The sequence below is a fragment of the Chiloscyllium plagiosum genome, unplaced genomic scaffold (genome assembly GCF_037043375.1).
Source record: "Chiloscyllium plagiosum isolate Xiang-an unplaced genomic scaffold, Cpla_swu_hap1 HiC_scaffold_20, whole genome shotgun sequence".
Lineage (NCBI taxonomy): Eukaryota > Metazoa > Chordata > Chondrichthyes > Orectolobiformes > Hemiscylliidae > Chiloscyllium > Chiloscyllium plagiosum.
In genome coordinates, this window is record NW_028270158.1 from 40,577,051 (window position 1) to 40,597,045 (window position 19,995).

Consider the following 19,995-nt stretch of genomic DNA (forward strand, 5'->3'; position numbering starts at 1 on the left):
TTCTAACGCATCCTCTGCAGCCTCAGACTGTGCTGGTTTGGTTACAATTCTCATAATCTTGCTTTTCCTTTGTAATTGCTTTTTTCCATTTTAGAAAATAATGAACCTGCTAGAAACAATCTGCCTCAGAGGTTAATTTGATTCAGATGGTCAAGTGTGTGTGTATTTTTTTGAAACAGAAATTCTGCATTGAATTTATTTTCGTTTGAATGAGTGTAGATTCCTGAGAGAGGAGTCACTGTATAATAGTGACACATCACCAGATTTCTGGTCTCAGTATTGATGGAAGTCCAGTGATCATGAAGTTTTCGGGTGAGGGAGGCCAATTGACCCATTTTACTCAATCCATTCAGAAAGGCTTTATATTCCCCTTATTGTAACCTGCAGTTGGTTCTTAAATAAATACAAGGTTTTCATGCTCAGCTGCTACTTGCATTCATTATCCTGTATCTGAAAGATCTCCTAATATTGATACAGATTTCCTTCAGATGGAACCTTTGACTCCAATTCTGTTGTAGTTTAAAATAATGGCTTGTTTCCAAATTATCTATTATCTTAGCTACCTCTAAACAGAATAGTGAAAAGCCCAAATTTCCAAACTTTTCCTTGTACTTCAAATCTCTGATTGTGCATCACCATAAAGGTTCCTCTTGACACTCCATTCACTACTTACAATATCCCTTGTAACTCAGTGATCAGAACTGGTGTCGTCTGACCAGAACTGGATGCAGTGCTCAAGGTGCAATAACAAGCTGAAGCAGAGTTTGACTAGATTCAAGCCCAGAGTCGAAAACTGTAGTGCTGGAAAAAGACAGCAGGTCAGACAGCATCCGAGGAGCAGGAGAGTCGCTGTTTCGGGCATAAGCTGATTCAAGCCCAGACCAGGTTCATGCAACTGATAAGATGGACATTTCTGAAAGTATTACATTCCTACATTATTAAACGTTGTGATGCACCTTCATAAAGTTTATACACTTGTAAGTTCTATTCCATAGCTAGCTTATTCAAACTGAAAAAAAAATCTCTTTTACCTACTCTGCTTATAGTGCTGGGTGTGTTGTTTCAGGTGCCGGGTACCACATGGTAATCGTGAAGCAACCTCATTGTAAAGTCGCTAATATTACCGCACTTGTGAAGAGCCTCGTACCCAATGCAGTCTTGCAGACCAATGCTGGTGCTGAGCTGTCGTACATACTCCCAAGTGAAAGCACTGACAGGTATATTATGGCAGAGGGGATCTCACCAATCATGGTCTGTAGAGCCAGTTTCTGAAAGTGTGTTTAAGTAGGTGCACATGGACGCACTGCTGTGAACAAGAGCATTTTTTTTAAACTATTCCTTCATAGAATTTGAAATCACTGGCCAAGCCAACTTTATTAATCACCATTAATTGCCCTTGAGAATTTGGTCATGAGCCATCTCCTTAAACTGCTGCAATCTATGTGATATATGTACAGTTACAGAGCTGCTAGAAAGCTCCAGGATTTATTTCCAGTGATAAGAGAATGAACAGCAATATAGTTGCAAGTCAGGATGCTATGCAGCTTGGAGGGGAACTTCCAAGTGGTGATGTTATTATGCATCTGCTGCTTTGAGCTTCTATATATTGGAAGCTGTGATTTTGAAGAGTGCTGTCAAAGTGTTGGAGAGTTGCCAGTTCATCTAATAGAAAGTACACACTGTGGCGGTGAAGGGAATGAAAGTTTAAATTGTTGACTGTGGCGTGAACCAAGTGGCCTGCTTTGTCTTGAATGATGTTGAGCTTCCTGAGTGTTGTTAGAGCTGCACTCTTCTGGGCAAGTGAGGAGTATGCCATCACGCTCCTGATTCATGGCGTACACATGACAGACAAGCTTTGAGGTGTCAGGAGGTGCGTTATTCAATTGCAAAATTCCTAACCTCCAATCTGTACCGTTAGCCAACAGATCTGCTCCTTTAATTACTCCATATTCATCTGCGTCTTTTCTCTAGGATCACTTAGCATTTCGTTATGCAACAAAACTATCAGTGGATGACTTGCATTCATTCTTTAATGTTTGATACTTCCTTTTCTCCAGCATTTATCTGAGATAACAAAATCAATCTGTAATCTGTTCTCATTTACAATTTTAATAGAGTGTACATCATTTCTCAAATTGTTATTAATAGAACATACAGTTGGTGAGGATTTTATTTTCAGAATCCTTGTATAAAATCTCACTGTCAATATTTAAAAAGTTGAATTCTATATCTAAATTCAGAGTTTCAGCAGCCAACATTCGTTTAACAATCTTCTTTATTTTCTTATCTCAAGCCAAAAGAAGGCATTTCCAATTTCTATTGCTAAGAAATATTAAACTAACAGCAATAGCACACCAATCAGGAAAATTAACATTTGAATGATTGCTTGAAATAACCAGCTTTCCATTCTTTGGGCTATCTAAAGGTGGAACTTAAAATATTCTTTTATCTAGAATTTTTTCCAATGTTTCATTTTACCTTAAAACATTTTAAACTTTAAGATGTTTTTTCATAACATGTAGCTCCAACAAATCAGAGATAGCTTCTGTTTAGTCTGAGTGTCCAACCAATTCAAACAACCATTCAAGATCCACCATTTCTCTCCTTTTCAGATATAACATCAGCTTTCTACTGTGATTTCGTAAAATTAATCAGGATGCATGTAACACTCTCTACTAATGATTTTTAAGTTAATTTTGTTTTGATATGCACTATTTACTATCAAAACAAATATATTTAAATCCCTGACAATCTCCACTCTCATTTTTAAATGTCAATATTTTCCTGTTTTTGTATCTTTGCCTCAAGTACAGTTGACAGTCTCAGAGAATGCGTGAGTGTTAATTCCATGACTGGTTGAGAGTGTCAGTCCCTGTGAGTGTGTTGGTCCCCATGAGCAAATGTGCAAGTGTGTCAGTATCAGTCTTGGTGAGTGCACAGGTGCGTCAATATTGGTCTTGGTGAGTGCACAGGTGTGTCAGTATCAGTCTTGGTGAGTGCGCAGGTGTGTCAGTATTGGTCTTGGTGAGTGTGCAGGTGTGTCAGTATTGGTCTTGGTAAGTGCGCAGGTGTGTCAGTATCAGTCTTGGTGAGTGCACAGGTGTGTCAGTATTGGTCTTGGTAAGTGCGCAGGTGTGTCAGTATTGGTCTTGGTGAGTGTGCAGGTGTGTCAGTATCAGTCTTGGTAAGTATGCAGGTGTGTCAGTATCAGTCTTGGTGAGTGTGCAGGTGTGTCAGTATCAGTCTTGGTGAGTGCGCAGGTGTGTCAGTATTGGTCTTGGTGAGTGTGCAGGTGTGTCAGTATCAGTCTTGGTGAGTGCGCAGGTGTGTCAGTATTGGTCTTGGTGAGTGTGCAGGTGTGTCAGTATTGGTCTTGGTAAGTGCGCAGGTGTGTCAGTATCAGTCTTGGTGAGTGCACAGGTGTGTCAGTATTGGTCTTGGTAAGTGCGCAGGTGTGTCAGTATCAGTCTTGGTGAGTGCACAGGTGTGTCAGTATCAGTCTTGGTAAGTATGCAGGTGTGTCAGTATCAGTCTTGGTGAGTGTGCAGGTGTGTCAGTATTGGTCTTGGTAAGTGCGCACGTGTGTCAGTATCAGTCTTGGTGAGTGCACAGGTGTGTCAGTATCAATCTTGGTAAGTACGCAGGTGTGTCAGTATCAGTCTTGGTGAGTGTGCAGGTGTGTCAGTATCAGTCTTGGTGAGTGCACAGGTGTGTCAGTATCGGTCTTGGTAAGTACGCAGGTGTGTCAGTATCAGTCTTGGTGAGTGCACAGGTGTGTCAGTATTGGTCTTGGTAAGTACGCAGGTGTGTCAGTATCAGTCTTGGTAAGTGCACAGGTGTGTCAGTATCAGTCTTGGTAAGTACGCAGGTGTGTCAGTATTGGTCTTGGTAAGTGCGCAGGTGTGTCAGTATTGGTCTTGGTAAGTGCACAGTTGTGTCAGTATCAGTCTTGGTGAGTGTGCAGGTGTGTCAGTATCAGTCTTGGTGAGTGCACAGGTGTGTCAGTATCAGTCTTGGTGAGTATGCAGGTGTGTCAGTATCAGTCTTGGTGAGTGCACAGGTGTGTCAGTGTTGGTCTTGGTGAGTGCGCAGGTGTGTCAGTATCAGTCTTGGTAAGTGCACAGGTGTGTCAGTGTTGGTCTTGGTAAGTACGCAGGTGTGTCAGTATCAGTCTTGGTGAGTGCACAGGTGTGTCAGTGTTGGTCTTGGTAAGTGCACAGGTGTGTCAGTATCAGTCTTGGTGAGTGCACAGGTGTGTCAGTATTGGTCTTGGTAAGTGCGCAGATGTGTCACTATCAGTCTTGGTGAGTGCACAGGTGTGTCAGTATTGGTCTTGGTAAGTTCGCAGGTGTGTCAGTATCAGCCTTGGTAAGTACGCAGGTGTGTCAGTATCAGTCTTGGTTAGTGCACAGGTGTGTCAGTATTGGTCTTGGTAAGTGCGCAGGTGTGTCAGTATCAGTATTGGTAAGTGCACAGGTGTGTCAGTATTGGTCTTGGTGAGTGCACAGGTGTGTCAGTATTGGTCTTGGTAAATGCGCAGGTGTGTCAGTATCAATCTTGGTAAGTGCACAGGTGTGTCAGTATTGGTCTTGGTGAGTGCACAGGTGTGTCAGTATCAGTCTTGGTGAGTGCGCAAGTGTGTCAGTATTGGTCTTGGTAAGTGCGCAAGTGTGTCAGTATCAGTCTTGGTGAGTGCACAGGTGTGTCAGTATCAGTCTTGGTGAGTGCACAGGTGTGTCAGTATCAGCCTTGGTAAGTACGCAGGTGTGTCAGTATCAGTCTTGGTTAGTGCACAGGTGTGTCAGTATTGGTCTTGGTAAGTGCGCAGGTGTGTCAGTATCAGTCTTGGTAAGTGCGCAGGTGTGTCAGTATTGGTCTTGGTGAGTGCACAGGTGTGTCAGTATTGGTCTTGGTAAGTGCGCAGGTGTGTCAGTATCAATCTTGGTAAGTGCACAGGTGTGTCAGTATTGGTCTTGGTGAGTGCACAGGTGTGTCAGTATCAGTCTTGGTGAGTGCGCAAGTGTGTCAGTATTGGTCTTGGTAAGTGCGCAAGTGTGTCAGTATCAGTCTTGGTGAGTGCACAGGTGTGTCAGGATCAGTCTTGGTAAGTACGCAGGTGTGTCAGTATCAGTCTTGGTGAGTGCACAGGTATGTCAGTATTGGTCTTGGTAAGTGCGCAGGTGTGTCAGTATCAGTCTTGGTGAGTGCACAGGTGTGTCAGTATCAGTCTTGGTGAGTGCACAGGTGTGTCAGTATTGGTCCTGGTAAGTGCGCAGGTGTGTCAGTATCAGTCTTGGTAAGTGCACAGGTGTGTCAGTATCAGTCTTGGTCAGTATGCAGATGTGTCAGTATCAGCCTTAGTGAGTGCACAGGTGTGTCAGTATTGGTCTTGGTAAGTGCTCAGGTGTGTCAGTATCAGTCTTGGTGAGTGCACAGGTGTGTCAGTATCAGCCTTAGTGAGTGCACAGGTGTGTCAGTATTGGTCTTGGTAAGTGCTCAGGTGTGTCAGTATCAGTCTTGGTGAGTGCACAGGTGTGTCAGTATCAGCCTTAGTGAGTGCACAGGTGTGTCAGTGTTGGTCTTGGTAAGTGCTCAGGTGTGTCAGTATCAGTCTTGGTGAGTGCACAGGTGTGTCAGTATCAGCCTTAGTGAGTGCACAGGTGTGTCAGTATTGGTCTTGGTTAGTGCGCAGGTGTGTCAGTATCAGTCTTGGTGAGTGCACAGGTGTGTCAGTGTTGGTCTTGGTAAGTACGCAGGTGTGTCAGTATCAGTCTTGGTGAGTGCACAGGTGTGTCAGTGTTGGTCTTGGTAAGTGCGCAGGCGTGTCAGTATCAGTCTTGGTAAGTGCGCAAGGGTGTCAGTATCAGTCTTGGTAAGTGCACAGGTGTGTCAGTATCGGTCCAGGTAAGTACGCAGGTGTGTCAGTATCAGCCTTATTGAGTGCACAGGTGTGTCAGTATTGGTCTTGGTTAGTGCGCAGGTGTGTCAGTATCAGTCTTGGTGAGTGCGCAAGGGTGTCAGTATCAGTCTTGGTAAGTACGCAGGTGTGTCAGTATCAGTCTTGGTGAGTGCACAGGTGTGTCAGGATCAGTCTTCGTAAGTATGCAGGTGTGTCAGTATCAGTCTTGGTGAGTGCACAGGTGTGTCAGTATCAGTCTTGGTAAGTGCACAGGTGTGTCAGTATTGGTCTTGGTAAGTGCTCAGGTGTGTCAGTATCAGTCTTGGTGAGTGCACAGGTGTGTCAGTATCAGCCTTAGTGAGTGCACAGGTGTGTCAGTATTGGTCTTGGTTAGTGCGCAGGTGTGTCAGTATCAGTCTTGGTGAGTGCGCAAGGGTGTCAGTATCAGTCTTGGTGAGTGCACAGGTGTGTCAGTGTTGGTCTTGGTAAGTACGCAGGTGTGTCAGTATCAGTCTTGGTGAGTGCACAGGTGTGTCAGTGTTGGTCTTGGTAAGTGCGCAGGCGTGTCAGTATCAGTCTTGGTGAGTGCACAGGTGTGTCAGTATTGGTCTTGGTAAGTGCGCAGGTGTGTCAGTATTGGTCTTGGTAAGTACGCAGGTGTGTCAGTATCAGTCTTGGTGAGTGCACAGGTGTGTCGGTATTGGTCTTGGTAAGTACGCAGGTGTGTCAGTATTGGTCTTGGTGAGTGCACAGGTGTGTCAGTTTCAGTCTTGGTGAGTGCCCAGGTGTGTCAGTATTGGTCTTGGTAAGTGCGCAGGTGTGTCAGTATTGGTCTTGGTAAGTACGCAGGTGTGTCAGTATCAGTCTTGGTGAGTGCACAGGTGTGTCAGTATCGGTCCAGGTAAGTACGCAGATGTGTCAGTATCAGTCTTGGTGAGTGCACAGGTGTGTCAGGATCAGTCTTCGTAAGTATGCAGGTGTGTCAGTATCAGTCTTGGTGAGTGCACAGGTGTGTCAGTATCAGTCTTGGTAAGTGCGCAGGTGTGTCAGTATCAGTCTTGGTAAGTGCGCAGGTGTGTCAGTATCAGTCTTGGTGAGTGCACAGGTGTGTCAGTATTGGTCTTGGTGAGTGCACAGGTGTGTCAGTATTGGTCTTGATAAGTGCGCAGGTGTGTCAGTATCAGTCTTGATAAGTGCACAGGTGTGTCAGTATCAGTCTTGATAAGTGCACAGGTGTGTCAGTATCATTCTTGGTAAGTATGCAGGTGTGTCAGTATCAGTCTTGGTGAGTGCACAGGTGTGTCAGTATTGGTCTTGGTAAGTACGCAGGTGTCTCAGTATCAGTCTTGGTGAGTGCACAGGTGTGTCAGTGTTGGTCTTGGTAAGTACGCAGGTGTGTCAGTATCAGTCTTGGTGAGTGCACAGGTGTGTCAGTATCATTCTTGGTAAGTATGCAGGTGTGTCAGTATCAGTCTTGGTGAGTGCACAGGTGTGTCAGTATTGGTCTTGGTAAGTGCTCAGGTGTGTCAGTATCAGTCTTGGTGAGTGCACAGGTGTGTCAGTGTTGGTCTTGGTAAGTACGCAGGTGTGTCAGTATCAGTCTTGGTGAGTGCACAGGTGTGTCAGTGTTGGTCTTGGTAAGTGCGCAGGCGTGTCAGTATCAGTCTTGGTAAGTGCACAGGTGTGTCAGTATCAGTCTTGGTAAGTACGCAGGTGTGTCAGTATCAGTATTGGTGAGTGCACAGGTGTGTCAGTATCAGTCTTGGTGAGTGCACAGGTGTGTCAGTATTGGTCTTGGTAAGTACGCAGGTGTGTCAGTATCAGTCTTGGTGAGTGCACAGGTGTGTCAGTGTTGGTATTGGTAAGTGCGCAGGTGTGTCAGTATCAGTCTTGGTGAGTGCACAGGTGTGTCAGTATTGGTCTTGGTAAGTGCGCAGGTGTGTCAGTATCAGTCTTGGTGAGTGCACAGGTGTGTCAGTATTGGTCTTGGTAAGTACGCAGGTGTGTCAGTATTGGTCTTGGTAAGTACGCAGGTGTGTCAGTATCAGTCTTGGTGAGTGCACAGGTGTGTCGGTATTGGTCTTGGTAAGTACGCAGGTGTGTCAGTATTGGTCTTGGTGAGTGCACAGGTGTGTCAGTTTCAGTCTTGGTGAGTGCCCAGGTGTGTCAGTATTGGTCTTGGTAAGTGCGCAGGTGTGTCAGTATTGGTCTTGGTAAGTGCGCAGCTGTGTCAGTATCAGTCTTGGTAAGTGCACAGGTGTGTCAGTATCGGTCCAGGTAAGTACGCAGATGTGTCAGTATCAGCCTTATTGAGTGCACAGGTGTGTCAGTATTGGTCTTGGTTAGTGCGCAGGTGTGTCAGTATCAGTCTTGGTGAGTGCGCAAGGGTGTCAGTATCAGTCTTGGTAAGTACGCAGGTGTGTCAGTATCAGTCTTGGTGAGTGCACAGGTGTGTCAGGATCAGTCTTCGTAAGTATGCAGGTGTGTCAGTATCAGTCTTGGTGAGTGCACAGGTGTGTCAGTGTCAGTCTTGGTAAGTGCGCAGGTGTGTCAGTATCAGTCTTGGTAAGTGCGCAGGTGTGTCAGTATCAGTCTTGGTGAGTGCACAGGTGTGTCAGTATTGGTCTTGGTGAGTGCACAGGTGTGTCAGTATTGGTCTTGATAAGTGCGCAGGTGTGTCAGTATCAGTCTTGATAAGTGCACAGGTGTGTCAGTATCAGTCTTGATAAGTGCACAGGTGTGTCAGTATCATTCTTGGTAAGTATGCAGGTGTGTCAGTATCAGTCTTGGTGAGTGCACAGGTGTGTCAGTATTGGTCTTGGTAAGTGCGCAGGTGTCTCAGTATCAGTCTTGGTGAGTGCACAGGTGTGTCAGTGTTGGTCTTGGTAAGTACGCAGGTGTGTCAGTATCAGTCTTGGTGAGTGCACAGGTGTGTCAGTATCAGTCTTGGTAAGTGCGCAGGTGTGTCAGTATTGGTCTTGGTGAGTGCACAGGTGTGTCAGTATCAGTCTTGATAAGTGCGCAGGTGTGTCAGTATCAGTCTTGGAAAGTGTGCAGGTGTGTCAGTATCAGTCTTGGTAAGTATGCAGGTGTGTCAGTATCAGTCTTGGTGAGTGCACAGGTGTGTCAGTATTGGTCTTGGTAAGTACGCAGGTGTGTCAGTATCAGTCTTGGTAAGTGCACAGGTGTGTCAGTGTTGGTCTTGGTAAGTACGCAGGTGTGTCAGTATCAGTCTTGGTGAGTGCACAGGTGTGTCAGTATTGGTCTTGGTAAGTGCGCAGGTGTGTCAGTATCAGTCTTGGTAAGTGCACAGGTGTGTCAGTATTGGTCTTGATAAGTGCGCAGGTGTGTCAGTATCAGTCTTGGTAAGTATGCAGGTGTGTCAGTATCAGTCTTGGTAAGTACGCAGGTGTGTCAGTGTCAGTCTTGGTAAGTGCACAGGTGTGTCAGTATCAGTCTTGGTAAGTGCACAGGTGTGTCAGTATTGGTCTTGGTAAGTACGCAGGTGTGTCAGTATCAGTCTTGGTAAGTGCACAGGTGTGTCAGTATTGGTCTTGGTAAGTGCGCAGGTGTGTTAGTATCAGTCTTGGTGAGTGAACAGGTGTGTCAGTATTGATCTTGGTAAGTACGCAGGTGTGTCAGTATCGGTCTTTGTAAGTGCACAGGTGTGTCAGTATTGGTCTTGGTGAGTGAACAGGTGTGTCAGTATTGATCTTGGTAAGTACGCAGGTGTGTCAGTATCGGTCTTTGTAAGTGCACAGGTGTGTCAGTATTGGTCTTGGTAAGGATGCAGGTGTGTCAGTATCAGTCTTGGTAAGTGCACAGGTGTGTCAGTATTGGTCTTGGTGGGTGCACAGGTGTGTCAGTATTGGTCTTGGTAAGTGCGCAGGTGTATCAGTATTGGTCTTGATAAGTGCGCGGGTGTGTCAGTATTGGTCTTGGTAAGTGCGCAGGTGTATCAGTATTGGTCTTGATAAGTGCGCGGGTGTGTCAGTATTGGTCTTGGTAAGTACGCAGGTGTGTCAGTATTGGTCTTGGTGAGTGCACAGGTATGTCAGTATCAGTCTTGGTAAGTGCGCAGGTGTGTCAGTATCAGTCTTGGTAAGTGCACAGGTGTGTCAGTATTGGTCTTGGTGAGTGCACAGGTGTGTCAGTATTGGTCTTGGTAAGTGCGCAGGTGTGTTAGTATCAGTCTTGGTGAGTGCACAGGTGTGTCAGTATTGGTCCTGGTAAATGCGCAGGTGTGTTAGTATCAGTCTTGGTGAGTGCACAGTTGTGTCAGTATTGGTCTTGGTAAGTGCACAGGTGTGTCAGTATCAGTCTTGGTAAGTGCGCAGGTGTGTCAGTATTGGCCTTGGTGAGTGCACATGTGTGTCAGTATCAGTCTTGGTGAGTGCACAGGTGTGTCAGTATTGGTCTTGGTAAGTGCGCAGGTGTGTCATTATCAGTCTTGGTGAGTGCACAGGTGTGTCAGTATTGGTCTTGGTAAGTATGCAGGTGTGTCAGTATCAGTCTTGGTGAGTGCAGAGGTGTGTCAGTATTGGTCTTCGTAAGTGCACAGGCATGTCAGTATTGGTCTTGGTGAGTGCACAGTTGTGTCAGTATTGGTCTTGGTGAGTGCACAGGTGTGTCAGTATCAGTCTTGGTGAGTGCACAGGTGTGTCAGTATTGGTCTTGATAAGTATGCAGGTGTGTCAGTATCAGTCTTGGTGAGTGCAGAGGTGTGTCAGTATTGGTCTTCGTAAGTGCACAGGCATGTCAGTATTGGTCTTGGTGAGTGCACAGTTGTGTCAGTATTGGTCTTGGTGAGTGCACAGGTGTGTCAGTATCAGTCTTGGTGAGTGCACAGGTGTGTCAGTATTGGTCTTGGTAAGTATGCAGGTGTGTCAGTATCAGTCTTGGTGAGTGCACAGGTGTGTCAGTATTGGTCTTGATAAGTACGCAGGTGTGTCAGTATCAGTCTTGGTGAGTGCACAGGTGTGTCTGTATTGGTCTTGGTAAGTGCACAGGTGTGTCAGTATTGGTCTTGGTAAGTACGCAGGTGTGTCAGTATCAGTCTTGGTGAGTGCACAGGTGTGTCAGTATTGGTCTTGATAAGTACGCAGGTGTGTCAGTATCAGTCTTGGTGAGTGCACAGGTGTGTCAGTATTGGTCTTGGTAAGTACGCAGGTGTGTCAGTATCGGTCTTTGTAAGTGCACAGGTGTGTCAGTATTGGTCTTGGTAAGGGCGCAGGTGTGTCAGTATCGGTCTTTGTAAGTGCACAGGTGTGTCAGTATTGGTCTTGGTAACTATGCAGGTGTGTCAGTATCAGTCTTGGTAAGTGCACAGGTGTGTCAGTATTGGTCTTGGTGAGTGCACAGGTGTGTCAGTATCAGTCTTGGTGAGTGCACAGGTGTGTCAGTATTGGCCTTGATGAGTGCACACGTGTGTCAGTATTGGTCTTGGTAAGTGCGCAGGTGTGTCAGTATTGGTCTTGGTGAGTGCACAGGTGTGTCAGTATTGGTCTTGGTAAGTGCGCAGGTGTGTCAGTATCAGTCTTGGTGAATGCACAGGTGTGTCAGTATCAGTCTTGGTGAATGCACAGGTGTGTCTGTATTGGTTCTGGTAAGTGCACAGGTGTGTCAGTATCAGTCTTGGTGAGTGCACAGGTGTGTCAGTATTGGTCTTGGTAAGTACGCAGGTGTGTCAGTATCAGTCTTGGTGCGTGCACAGGTGTGTCAGTATTGGTCTTGGTAAGTACGCAGGTGTGTCAGTATCAGTCTTGGTGCGTGCACAGTTGTGTCAGTATTGGTCTTGATAAGTTCGCAAGTGTGTCAGTATCAGTGTTGGTGAGTGCACAGGTGTGTCAGTATTGGTCTTGGTAAGTGCACAGGTGTGTCAGTATCGGTCTTTGTAAGTGCGCAGGTGTGTCAGTATCAGTCTTCGTAAGTATGCAGGTGTGTCAGTATCAGTCTTGGTGAGTGCACAGGTGTGTCAGTATCAGTCTTGGTAAGTGCGCAGGTGTGTCAGTATCAGTCTTGGTGAGTGCGCAAGGGTGTCAGTATCAGTCTTGGTAAGTGCGCAGGTGTGTCAGTATCAGTCTTGGTGAGTGCGCAAGGGTGTCAGTATCAGTCTTGGTAAGTACGCAGGTGTGTCAGTATCAGTCTTGGTGAGTGCACAGGTGTGTCAGGATCAGTCTTCGTAAGTATGCAGGTGTGTCAGTATCAGTCTTGGTGAGTGCACAGGTGTGTCAGTATCAGTCTTGGTAAGTGCGCAGGTGTGTCAGTATCAGTCTTGGTGAGTGCGCAAGGGTGTCAGTATCAGTCTTGGTAAGTACGCAGGTGTGTCAGTATCAGTCTTGGTGAGTGCACAGGTGTGTCAGGATCAGTCTTCGTAAGTATGCAGGTGTGTCAGTATCAGTCTTGGTGAGTGCACAGGTGTGTCAGTATCAGTCTTGGTAAGTGCGCAGGTGTGTCAGTATCAGTCTTGGTAAGTGCGCAGGTGTGTCAGTATCAGTCTTGGTGAGTGCACAGGTGTGTCAGTATTGGTCTTGGTGAGTGCACAGGTGTGTCAGTATTGGTCTTGATAAGTGCGCAGGTGTGTCAGTATCAGTCTTGATAAGTGCACAGGTGTGTCAGTATCAGTCTTGATAAGTGCACAGGTGTGTCAGTATCATTCTTGGTAAGTATGCAGGTGTGTCAGTATCAGTCTTGGTGAGTGCACAGGTGTGTCAGTATTGGTCTTGGTAAGTACGCAGGTGTCTCAGTATCAGTCTTGGTGAGTGCACAGGTGTGTCAGTGTTGGTCTTGGTAAGTACGCAGGTGTGTCAGTATCAGTCTTGGTGAGTGCACAGGTGTGTCAGTATCATTCTTGGTAAGTATGCAGGTGTGTCAGTATCAGTCTTGGTGAGTGCACAGGTGTGTCAGTATTGGTCTTGGTAAGTGCTCAGGTGTGTCAGTATCAGTCTTGGTGAGTGCACAGGTGTGTCAGTATCAGCCTTAGTGAGTGCACAGGTGTGTCAGTATTGGTCTTGGTTAGTGCGCAGGTGTGTCAGTATCAGTCTTGGTGAGTGCGCAAGGGTGTCAGTATCAGTCTTGGTGAGTGCACAGGTGTGTCAGTGTTGGTCTTGGTAAGTACGCAGGTGTGTCAGTATCAGTCTTGGTGAGTGCACAGGTGTGTCAGTGTTGGTCTTGGTAAGTGCGCAGGCGTGTCAGTATCAGTCTTGGTAAGTGCACAGGTGTGTCAGTATCAGTCTTGGTAAGTACGCAGGTGTGTCAGTATCAGTATTGGTGAGTGCACAGGTGTGTCAGTATCAGTCTTGGTGAGTGCACAGGTGTGTCAGTATTGGTCTTGGTAAGTACGCAGGTGTGTCAGTATCAGTCTTGGTGAGTGCACAGGTGTGTCAGTGTTGGTATTGGTAAGTGCGCAGGTGTGTCAGTATCAGTCTTGGTGAGTGCACAGGTGTGTCAGTATTGGTCTTGGTAAGTGCGCAGGTGTGTCAGTATCAGTCTTGGTGAGTGCACAGGTGTGTCAGTATTGGTCTTGGTAAGTACGCAGGTGTGTCAGTATCAGTCTTGGTGAGTGCACAGGTGTGTCGGTATTGGTCTTGATAAGTACGCAGGTGTGTCAGTATTGGTCTTGGTGAGTGCACAGGTGTGTCAGTTTCTGTCTTGGTAAGTATGCAGGTGTGTCAGTATTGGTCTTGGTAAGTACGCAGGTGTGTCAGTATCAGTCTTGGTGAGTGCACAGGTGTGTCGGTATTGGTCTTGGTAAGTACGCAGGTGTGTCAGTATTGGTCTTGGTGAGTGCACAGGTGTGTCAGTTTCAGTCTTGGTGAGTGCCCAGGTGTGTCAGTATTGGTCTTGGTAAGTGCGCAGGTGTGTCAGTATTGGTCTTGGTAAGTGCGCAGCTGTGTCAGTATCAGTCTTGGTAAGTGCACAGGTGTGTCAGTATCGGTCCAGGTAAGTACGCAGATGTGTCAGTATCAGCCTTATTGAGTGCACAGGTGTGTCAGTATTGGTCTTGGTTAGTGCGCAGGTGTGTCAGTATCAGTCTTGGTGAGTGCGCAAGGGTGTCAGTATCAGTCTTGGTAAGTACGCAGGTGTGTCAGTATCAGTCTTGGTGAGTGCACAGGTGTGTCAGGATCAGTCTTCGTAAGTATGCAGGTGTGTCAGTATCAGTCTTGGTGAGTGCACAGGTGTGTCAGTGTCAGTCTTGGTAAGTGCGCAGGTGTGTCAGTATCAGTCTTGGTAAGTGCGCAGGTGTGTCAGTATCAGTCTTGGTGAGTGCACAGGTGTGTCAGTATTGGTCTTGGTGAGTGCACAGGTGTGTCAGTATTGGTCTTGATAAGTGCGCAGGTGTGTCAGTATCAGTCTTGATAAGTGCACAGGTGTGTCAGTATCAGTCTTGATAAGTGCACAGGTGTGTCAGTATCATTCTTGGTAAGTATGCAGGTGTGTCAGTATCAGTCTTGGTGAGTGCACAGGTGTGTCAGTATTGGTCTTGGTAAGTGCGCAGGTGTCTCAGTATCAGTCTTGGTGAGTGCACAGGTGTGTCAGTGTTGGTCTTGGTAAGTACGCAGGTGTGTCAGTATCAGTCTTGGTGAGTGCACAGGTGTGTCAGTATCAGTCTTGGTAAGTGCGCAGGTGTGTCAGTATTGGTCTTGGTGAGTGCACAGGTGTGTCAGTATCAGTCTTGATAAGTGCGCAGGTGTGTCAGTATCAGTCTTGGAAAGTGTGCAGGTGTGTCAGTATCAGTCTTGGTAAGTATGCAGGTGTGTCAGTATCAGTCTTGGTGAGTGCACAGGTGTGTCAGTATTGGTCTTGGTAAGTACGCAGGTGTGTCAGTATCAGTCTTGGTAAGTGCACAGGTGTGTCAGTGTTGGTCTTGGTAAGTACGCAGGTGTGTCAGTATCAGTCTTGGTGAGTGCACAGGTGTGTCAGTATTGGTCTTGGTAAGTGCGCAGGTGTGTCAGTATCAGTCTTGGTAAGTGCACAGGTGTGTCAGTATTGGTCTTGATAAGTGCGCAGGTGTGTCAGTATCAGTCTTGGTAAGTATGCAGGTGTGTCAGTATCAGTCTTGGTAAGTACGCAGGTGTGTCAGTGTCAGTCTTGGTAAGTGCACAGGTGTGTCAGTATCAGTCTTGGTAAGTGCACAGGTGTGTCAGTATTGGTCTTGGTAAGTACGCAGGTGTGTCAGTATCAGTCTTGGTAAGTGCACAGGTGTGTCAGTATTGGTCTTGGTAAGTGCGCAGGTGTGTTAGTATCAGTCTTGGTGAGTGAACAGGTGTGTCAGTATTGATCTTGGTAAGTACGCAGGTGTGTCAGTATCGGTCTTTGTAAGTGCACAGGTGTGTCAGTATTGGTCTTGGTGAGTGAACAGGTGTGTCAGTATTGATCTTGGTAAGTACGCAGGTGTGTCAGTATCGGTCTTTGTAAGTGCACAGGTGTGTCAGTATTGGTCTTGGTAAGGATGCAGGTGTGTCAGTATCAGTCTTGGTAAGTGCACAGGTGTGTCAGTATTGGTCTTGGTGGGTGCACAGGTGTGTCAGTATTGGTCTTGGTAAGTGCGCAGGTGTATCAGTATTGGTCTTGATAAGTGCGCGGGTGTGTCAGTATTGGTCTTGGTAAGTGCGCAGGTGTATCAGTATTGGTCTTGATAAGTGCGCGGGTGTGTCAGTATTGGTCTTGGTAAGTACGCAGGTGTGTCAGTATTGGTCTTGGTGAGTGCACAGGTATGTCAGTATCAGTCTTGGTAAGTGCGCAGGTGTGTCAGTATCAGTCTTGGTAAGTGCACAGGTGTGTCAGTATTGGTCTTGGTGAGTGCACAGGTGTGTCAGTATTGGTCTTGGTAAGTGCGCAGGTGTGTTAGTATCAGTCTTGGTGAGTGCACAGGTGTGTCAGTATTGGTCCTGGTAAATGCGCAGGTGTGTTAGTATCAGTCTTGGTGAGTGCACAGTTGTGTCAGTATTGGTCTTGGTAAGTGCACAGGTGTGTCAGTATCAGTCTTGGTAAGTGCGCAGGTGTGTCAGTATTGGCCTTGGTGAGTGCACATGTGTGTCAGTATCAGTCTTGGTGAGTGCACAGGTGTGTCAGTATTGGTCTTGGTAAGTGCGCAGGTGTGTCATTATCAGTCTTGGTGAGTGCACAGGTGTGTCAGTATTGGTCTTGGTAAGTATGCAGGTGTGTCAGTATCAGTCTTGGTGAGTGCAGAGGTGTGTCAGTATTGGTCTTCGTAAGTGCACAGGCATGTCAGTATTGGTCTTGGTGAGTGCACAGTTGTGTCAGTATTGGTCTTGGTGAGTGCACAGGTGTGTCAGTATCAGTCTTGGTGAGTGCACAGGTGTGTCAGTATTGGTCTTGATAAGTATGCAGGTGTGTCAGTATCAGTCTTGGTGAGTGCAGAGGTGTGTCAGTATTGGTCTTGGTAAGTATGCAGGTGTGTCAGTATCAGTCTTGGTGAGTGCACAGGTGTGTCAGTATTGGTCTTGATAAGTACGCAGGTGTGTCAGTATCAGTCTTGGTGAGTGCACAGGTGTGTCTGTATTGGTCTTGGTAAGTGCACAGGTGTGTCAGTATTGGTCTTGGTAAGTACGCAGGTGTGTCAGTATCAGTCTTGGTGAGTGCACAGGTGTGTCAGTATTGGTCTTGATAAGTACGCAGGTGTGTCAGTATCAGTCTTGGTAAGTGCACAGGTGTGTCAGTATTGGTCTTGGTAAGTGCGCAGGTGTGTTAGTATCAGTCTTGGTGAGTGCACAGGTGTGTCAGTATTGGTCCTGGTAAATGCGCAGGTGTGTTAGTATCAGTCTTGGTGAGTGCACAGTTGTGTCAGTATTGGTCTTGGTAAGTGCACAGGTGTGTCAGTATCAGTCTTGGTAAGTGCGCAGGTGTGTCAGTATTGGCCTTGGTGAGTGCACATGTGTGTCAGTATCAGTCTTGGTGAGTGCACAGGTGTGTCAGTATTGGTCTTGGTAAGTGCGCAGGTGTGTCATTATCAGTCTTGGTGAGTGCACAGGTGTGTCAGTATTGGTCTTGGTAAGTATGCAGGTGTGTCAGTATCAGTCTTGGTGAGTGCAGAGGTGTGTCAGTATTGGTCTTCGTAAGTGCACAGGCATGTCAGTATTGGTCTTGGTGAGTGCACAGTTGTGTCAGTATTGGTCTTGGTGAGTGCACAGGTGTGTCAGTATCAGTCTTGGTGAGTGCACAGGTGTGTCAGTATTGGTCTTGATAAGTATGCAGGTGTGTCAGTATCAGTCTTGGTGAGTGCAGAGGTGTGTCAGTATTGGTCTTCGTAAGTGCACAGGCATGTCAGTATTGGTCTTGGTGAGTGCACAGTTGTGTCAGTATTGGTCTTGGTGAGTGCACAGGTGTGTCAGTATCAGTCTTGGTGAGTGCACAGGTGTGTCAGTATTGGTCTTGGTAAGTATGCAGGTGTGTCAGTATCAGTCTTGGTGAGTGCACAGGTGTGTCAGTATTGGTCTTGATAAGTACGCAGGTGTGTCAGTATCAGTCTTGGTGAGTGCACAGGTGTGTCTGTATTGGTCTTGGTAAGTGCACAGGTGTGTCAGTATTGGTCTTGGTAAGTACGCAGGTGTGTCAGTATCAGTCTTGGTGAGTGCACAGGTGTGTCAGTATTGGTCTTGATAAGTACGCAGGTGTGTCAGTATCAGTCTTGGTGAGTGCACAGGTGTGTCAGTATTGGTCTTGGTAAGTACGCAGGTGTGTCAGTATCGGTCTTTGTAAGTGCACAGGTGTGTCAGTATTGGTCTTGGTAAGGGCGCAGGTGTGTCAGTATCGGTCTTTGTAAGTGCACAGGTGTGTTAGTATTGGTCTTGGTAACTATGCAGGTGTGTCAGTATCAGTCTTGGTAAGTGCACAGGTGTGTCAGTATTGGTCTTGGTGAGTGCACAGGTGTGTCAGTATCAGTCTTGGTGAGTGCACAGGTGTGTCAGTATTGGCCTTGATGAGTGCACACGTGTGTCAGTATTGGTCTTGGTAAGTGCGCAGGTGTGTCAGTATTGGTCTTGGTGAGTGCACAGGTGTGTCAGTATTGGTCTTGGTAAGTGCGCAGGTGTGTCAGTATCAGTCTTGGTATGTGCACAGGTGTGTCAGTATTGGTCTTGGTGAGTGCACAGGTGTGTCAGTATCAGTCTTGGTGAGTGCACAGATGTGTCAGTATTGGTCTTGGTAAGTGCGCAGCTGTGTCAGTATCAGTCTTGGTGAGTGCACAGATGTGTCAGTGTTGGTCTTGGTAAGTGTACAGGTGTGTCAGTATTGCTCTTGGTAAGTACGCATGTGTGTCAGTATCAGTCTTGGTGAGTGCACAGGTGTGTCAGTATTGGTCTTGATAAGTATGCAGGTGTGTCAGTATCAGTCTTGGTGAGTGCACAGGTGTGTCAGTATTGGTCTTGATAAGTACGCAGGTGTGTCTGTATCAGTCTTGGTAAGTGCACAGGTGTATCAGTATTGGTCTTGGTGAGTGCACAGGTGTGTCAGTATCAGTCTTGGTGAGTGCACAGGTGTGTCAGTATTGGTCTTGGTAAGTACGCAGGTGTGTCAGTATCAGTCTTGGTGAGTGCACAGGTGTGTCAGTATTGGTCTTGATAAGTACGCAGGTGTGTCAGTATCAGTCTTGGTGAGTGCACAGGTGTGTCAGTATTGGTCTTGGTAAGTACGCAGGTGTGTCAGTATCAGTCTTGGTGAGTGCACAGGTGTGTCAGTATTGGTCTTGATAAGTACGCAGGTGTGTCAGTATCAGTCTTGGTGAGTGCACAGGTGTGTCAGTATTGGTCTTGGTAAGTTCGCAAGTGTGTCAGTGCAGTGTTGGTGAGTGCACAGGTATGTCAGTATCAGTCTTGGTGAGTGCACAGGTGTGTCAGTATTGGTCTTGGTAAGTGCGCAGGTGTGTCAGTATCGGTCTTTGTAAGTGCACAGGTGTGTCAGTATTGGTCTTAGTAACTATGCAGGTGTGTCAGTATCAGTCTTGGTAAGTGCACAGGTGTGTCAGTATTGGCCTTGGTGAGTGCACAGGTGTGTCAGTATTGGTCTTGGTAAGTGCGCAGGTGTGTCAGTATCATTCTTGGTGAGTGCGCAGGTGTGTCAGTATTGGCCTTGGTGAGTGCACAGGTGTGTCAGTATTGGTCTTGGTAAGTGCGCAGGTGTGTCAGTATCAGTCTTGGTGAGTGCGCAGGTGTGTCAGTATCAGTATTGGTGAGTGCACAGGTGTGTCAGTATTGGCCTTGGTGAGTGCACAGGTGTGTCAGTATTGGTCTTGGTAAGTGCGCAGGTGTGTCAGTATTGGTCTTGGTGAGTGCACAGGTGTGTCAGTATTGGTCTTGGTGAGTGCGCAGGTGTGTCAGTATCAGTCTTAGTAAGTGCACAGGTGTGACAGTATTGGTCTTGGTGAGTGCGCAGGAGTGTCATTATCAGTCTTGGTAAGTGCACAGGTGTGTCAGTATTGGTCTTGGTGAGTGCAGTGGTGTGTAAGTATCAGTCTTGGTGAGTGCACAGGTGTGTCAGTAGTGGTCTGGTAAGTACGCAGGTGTGTCAGTATCATTCTTGGTAAGTGCACAGGTGTGTCAGTATCAGTCTTGGTAAGTACGCAGGTGTGTCTGTATCAGTCTTGGTGAGTGCACAGGTGTGTCAGTATTGGTCTCGGTAAGTACGCAGGTGTGTCTGTATCAGTCTTGGTGAGTGCACAGGTGTGTCAGTAGTGGTCTTGGTATGTACGCAGGTGTGTCAGTATCAGTCTTGGTAAGTGCACAGGTGTGTCAGTATCAGTCTTGGTCAGTACGCAGGTGTGTCTGTATCAGTCTTGGTGAGTGCACAGGTGTGTCAGTGTTGGTCTTGGTAAGTACGCAGGTGTGTCAGTATCAGTCTTGGTGAGTGCACAGGTGTGTCAGTGTTGGTCTTGGTAAGTGCGCAGGTGTGTCAGTATCAGTCTTGGTGAGTGCACAGGTGTGTCAGTATTGGTCTTGGTAAGTGCGCAGGTGTGTCAGTATCAGTCTTGGTGAGAGTACAGATGTGTCAGTATTGGTCTTGGTAAGTACGCAGGTGTGTCAGTATCAGTCTTGGTGAGTGCACAGGTGTGTCAGTATTGGTCTTGGTATGTACGCAGG

General features: G+C 46.9%; 1 protein-coding gene across 2 annotated transcripts in view; it reads left to right on the forward strand.

Moving 5' to 3' along the window:
• Positions 1-19,995, forward strand: part of abca3b (ATP binding cassette subfamily A member 3b) — a 137,638-nt gene that overhangs the window by 43,693 nt on the left and 73,950 nt on the right. For both annotated transcript variants that reach the window (XM_087997845.1, XM_043711549.2), the window contains exon 16: positions 1,067-1,217. In XM_087997845.1, coding sequence (XP_087853971.1) covers positions 1,067-1,217 — 151 coding nt within the window. The remainder of the gene's footprint in view (positions 1-1,066; positions 1,218-19,995) is intronic.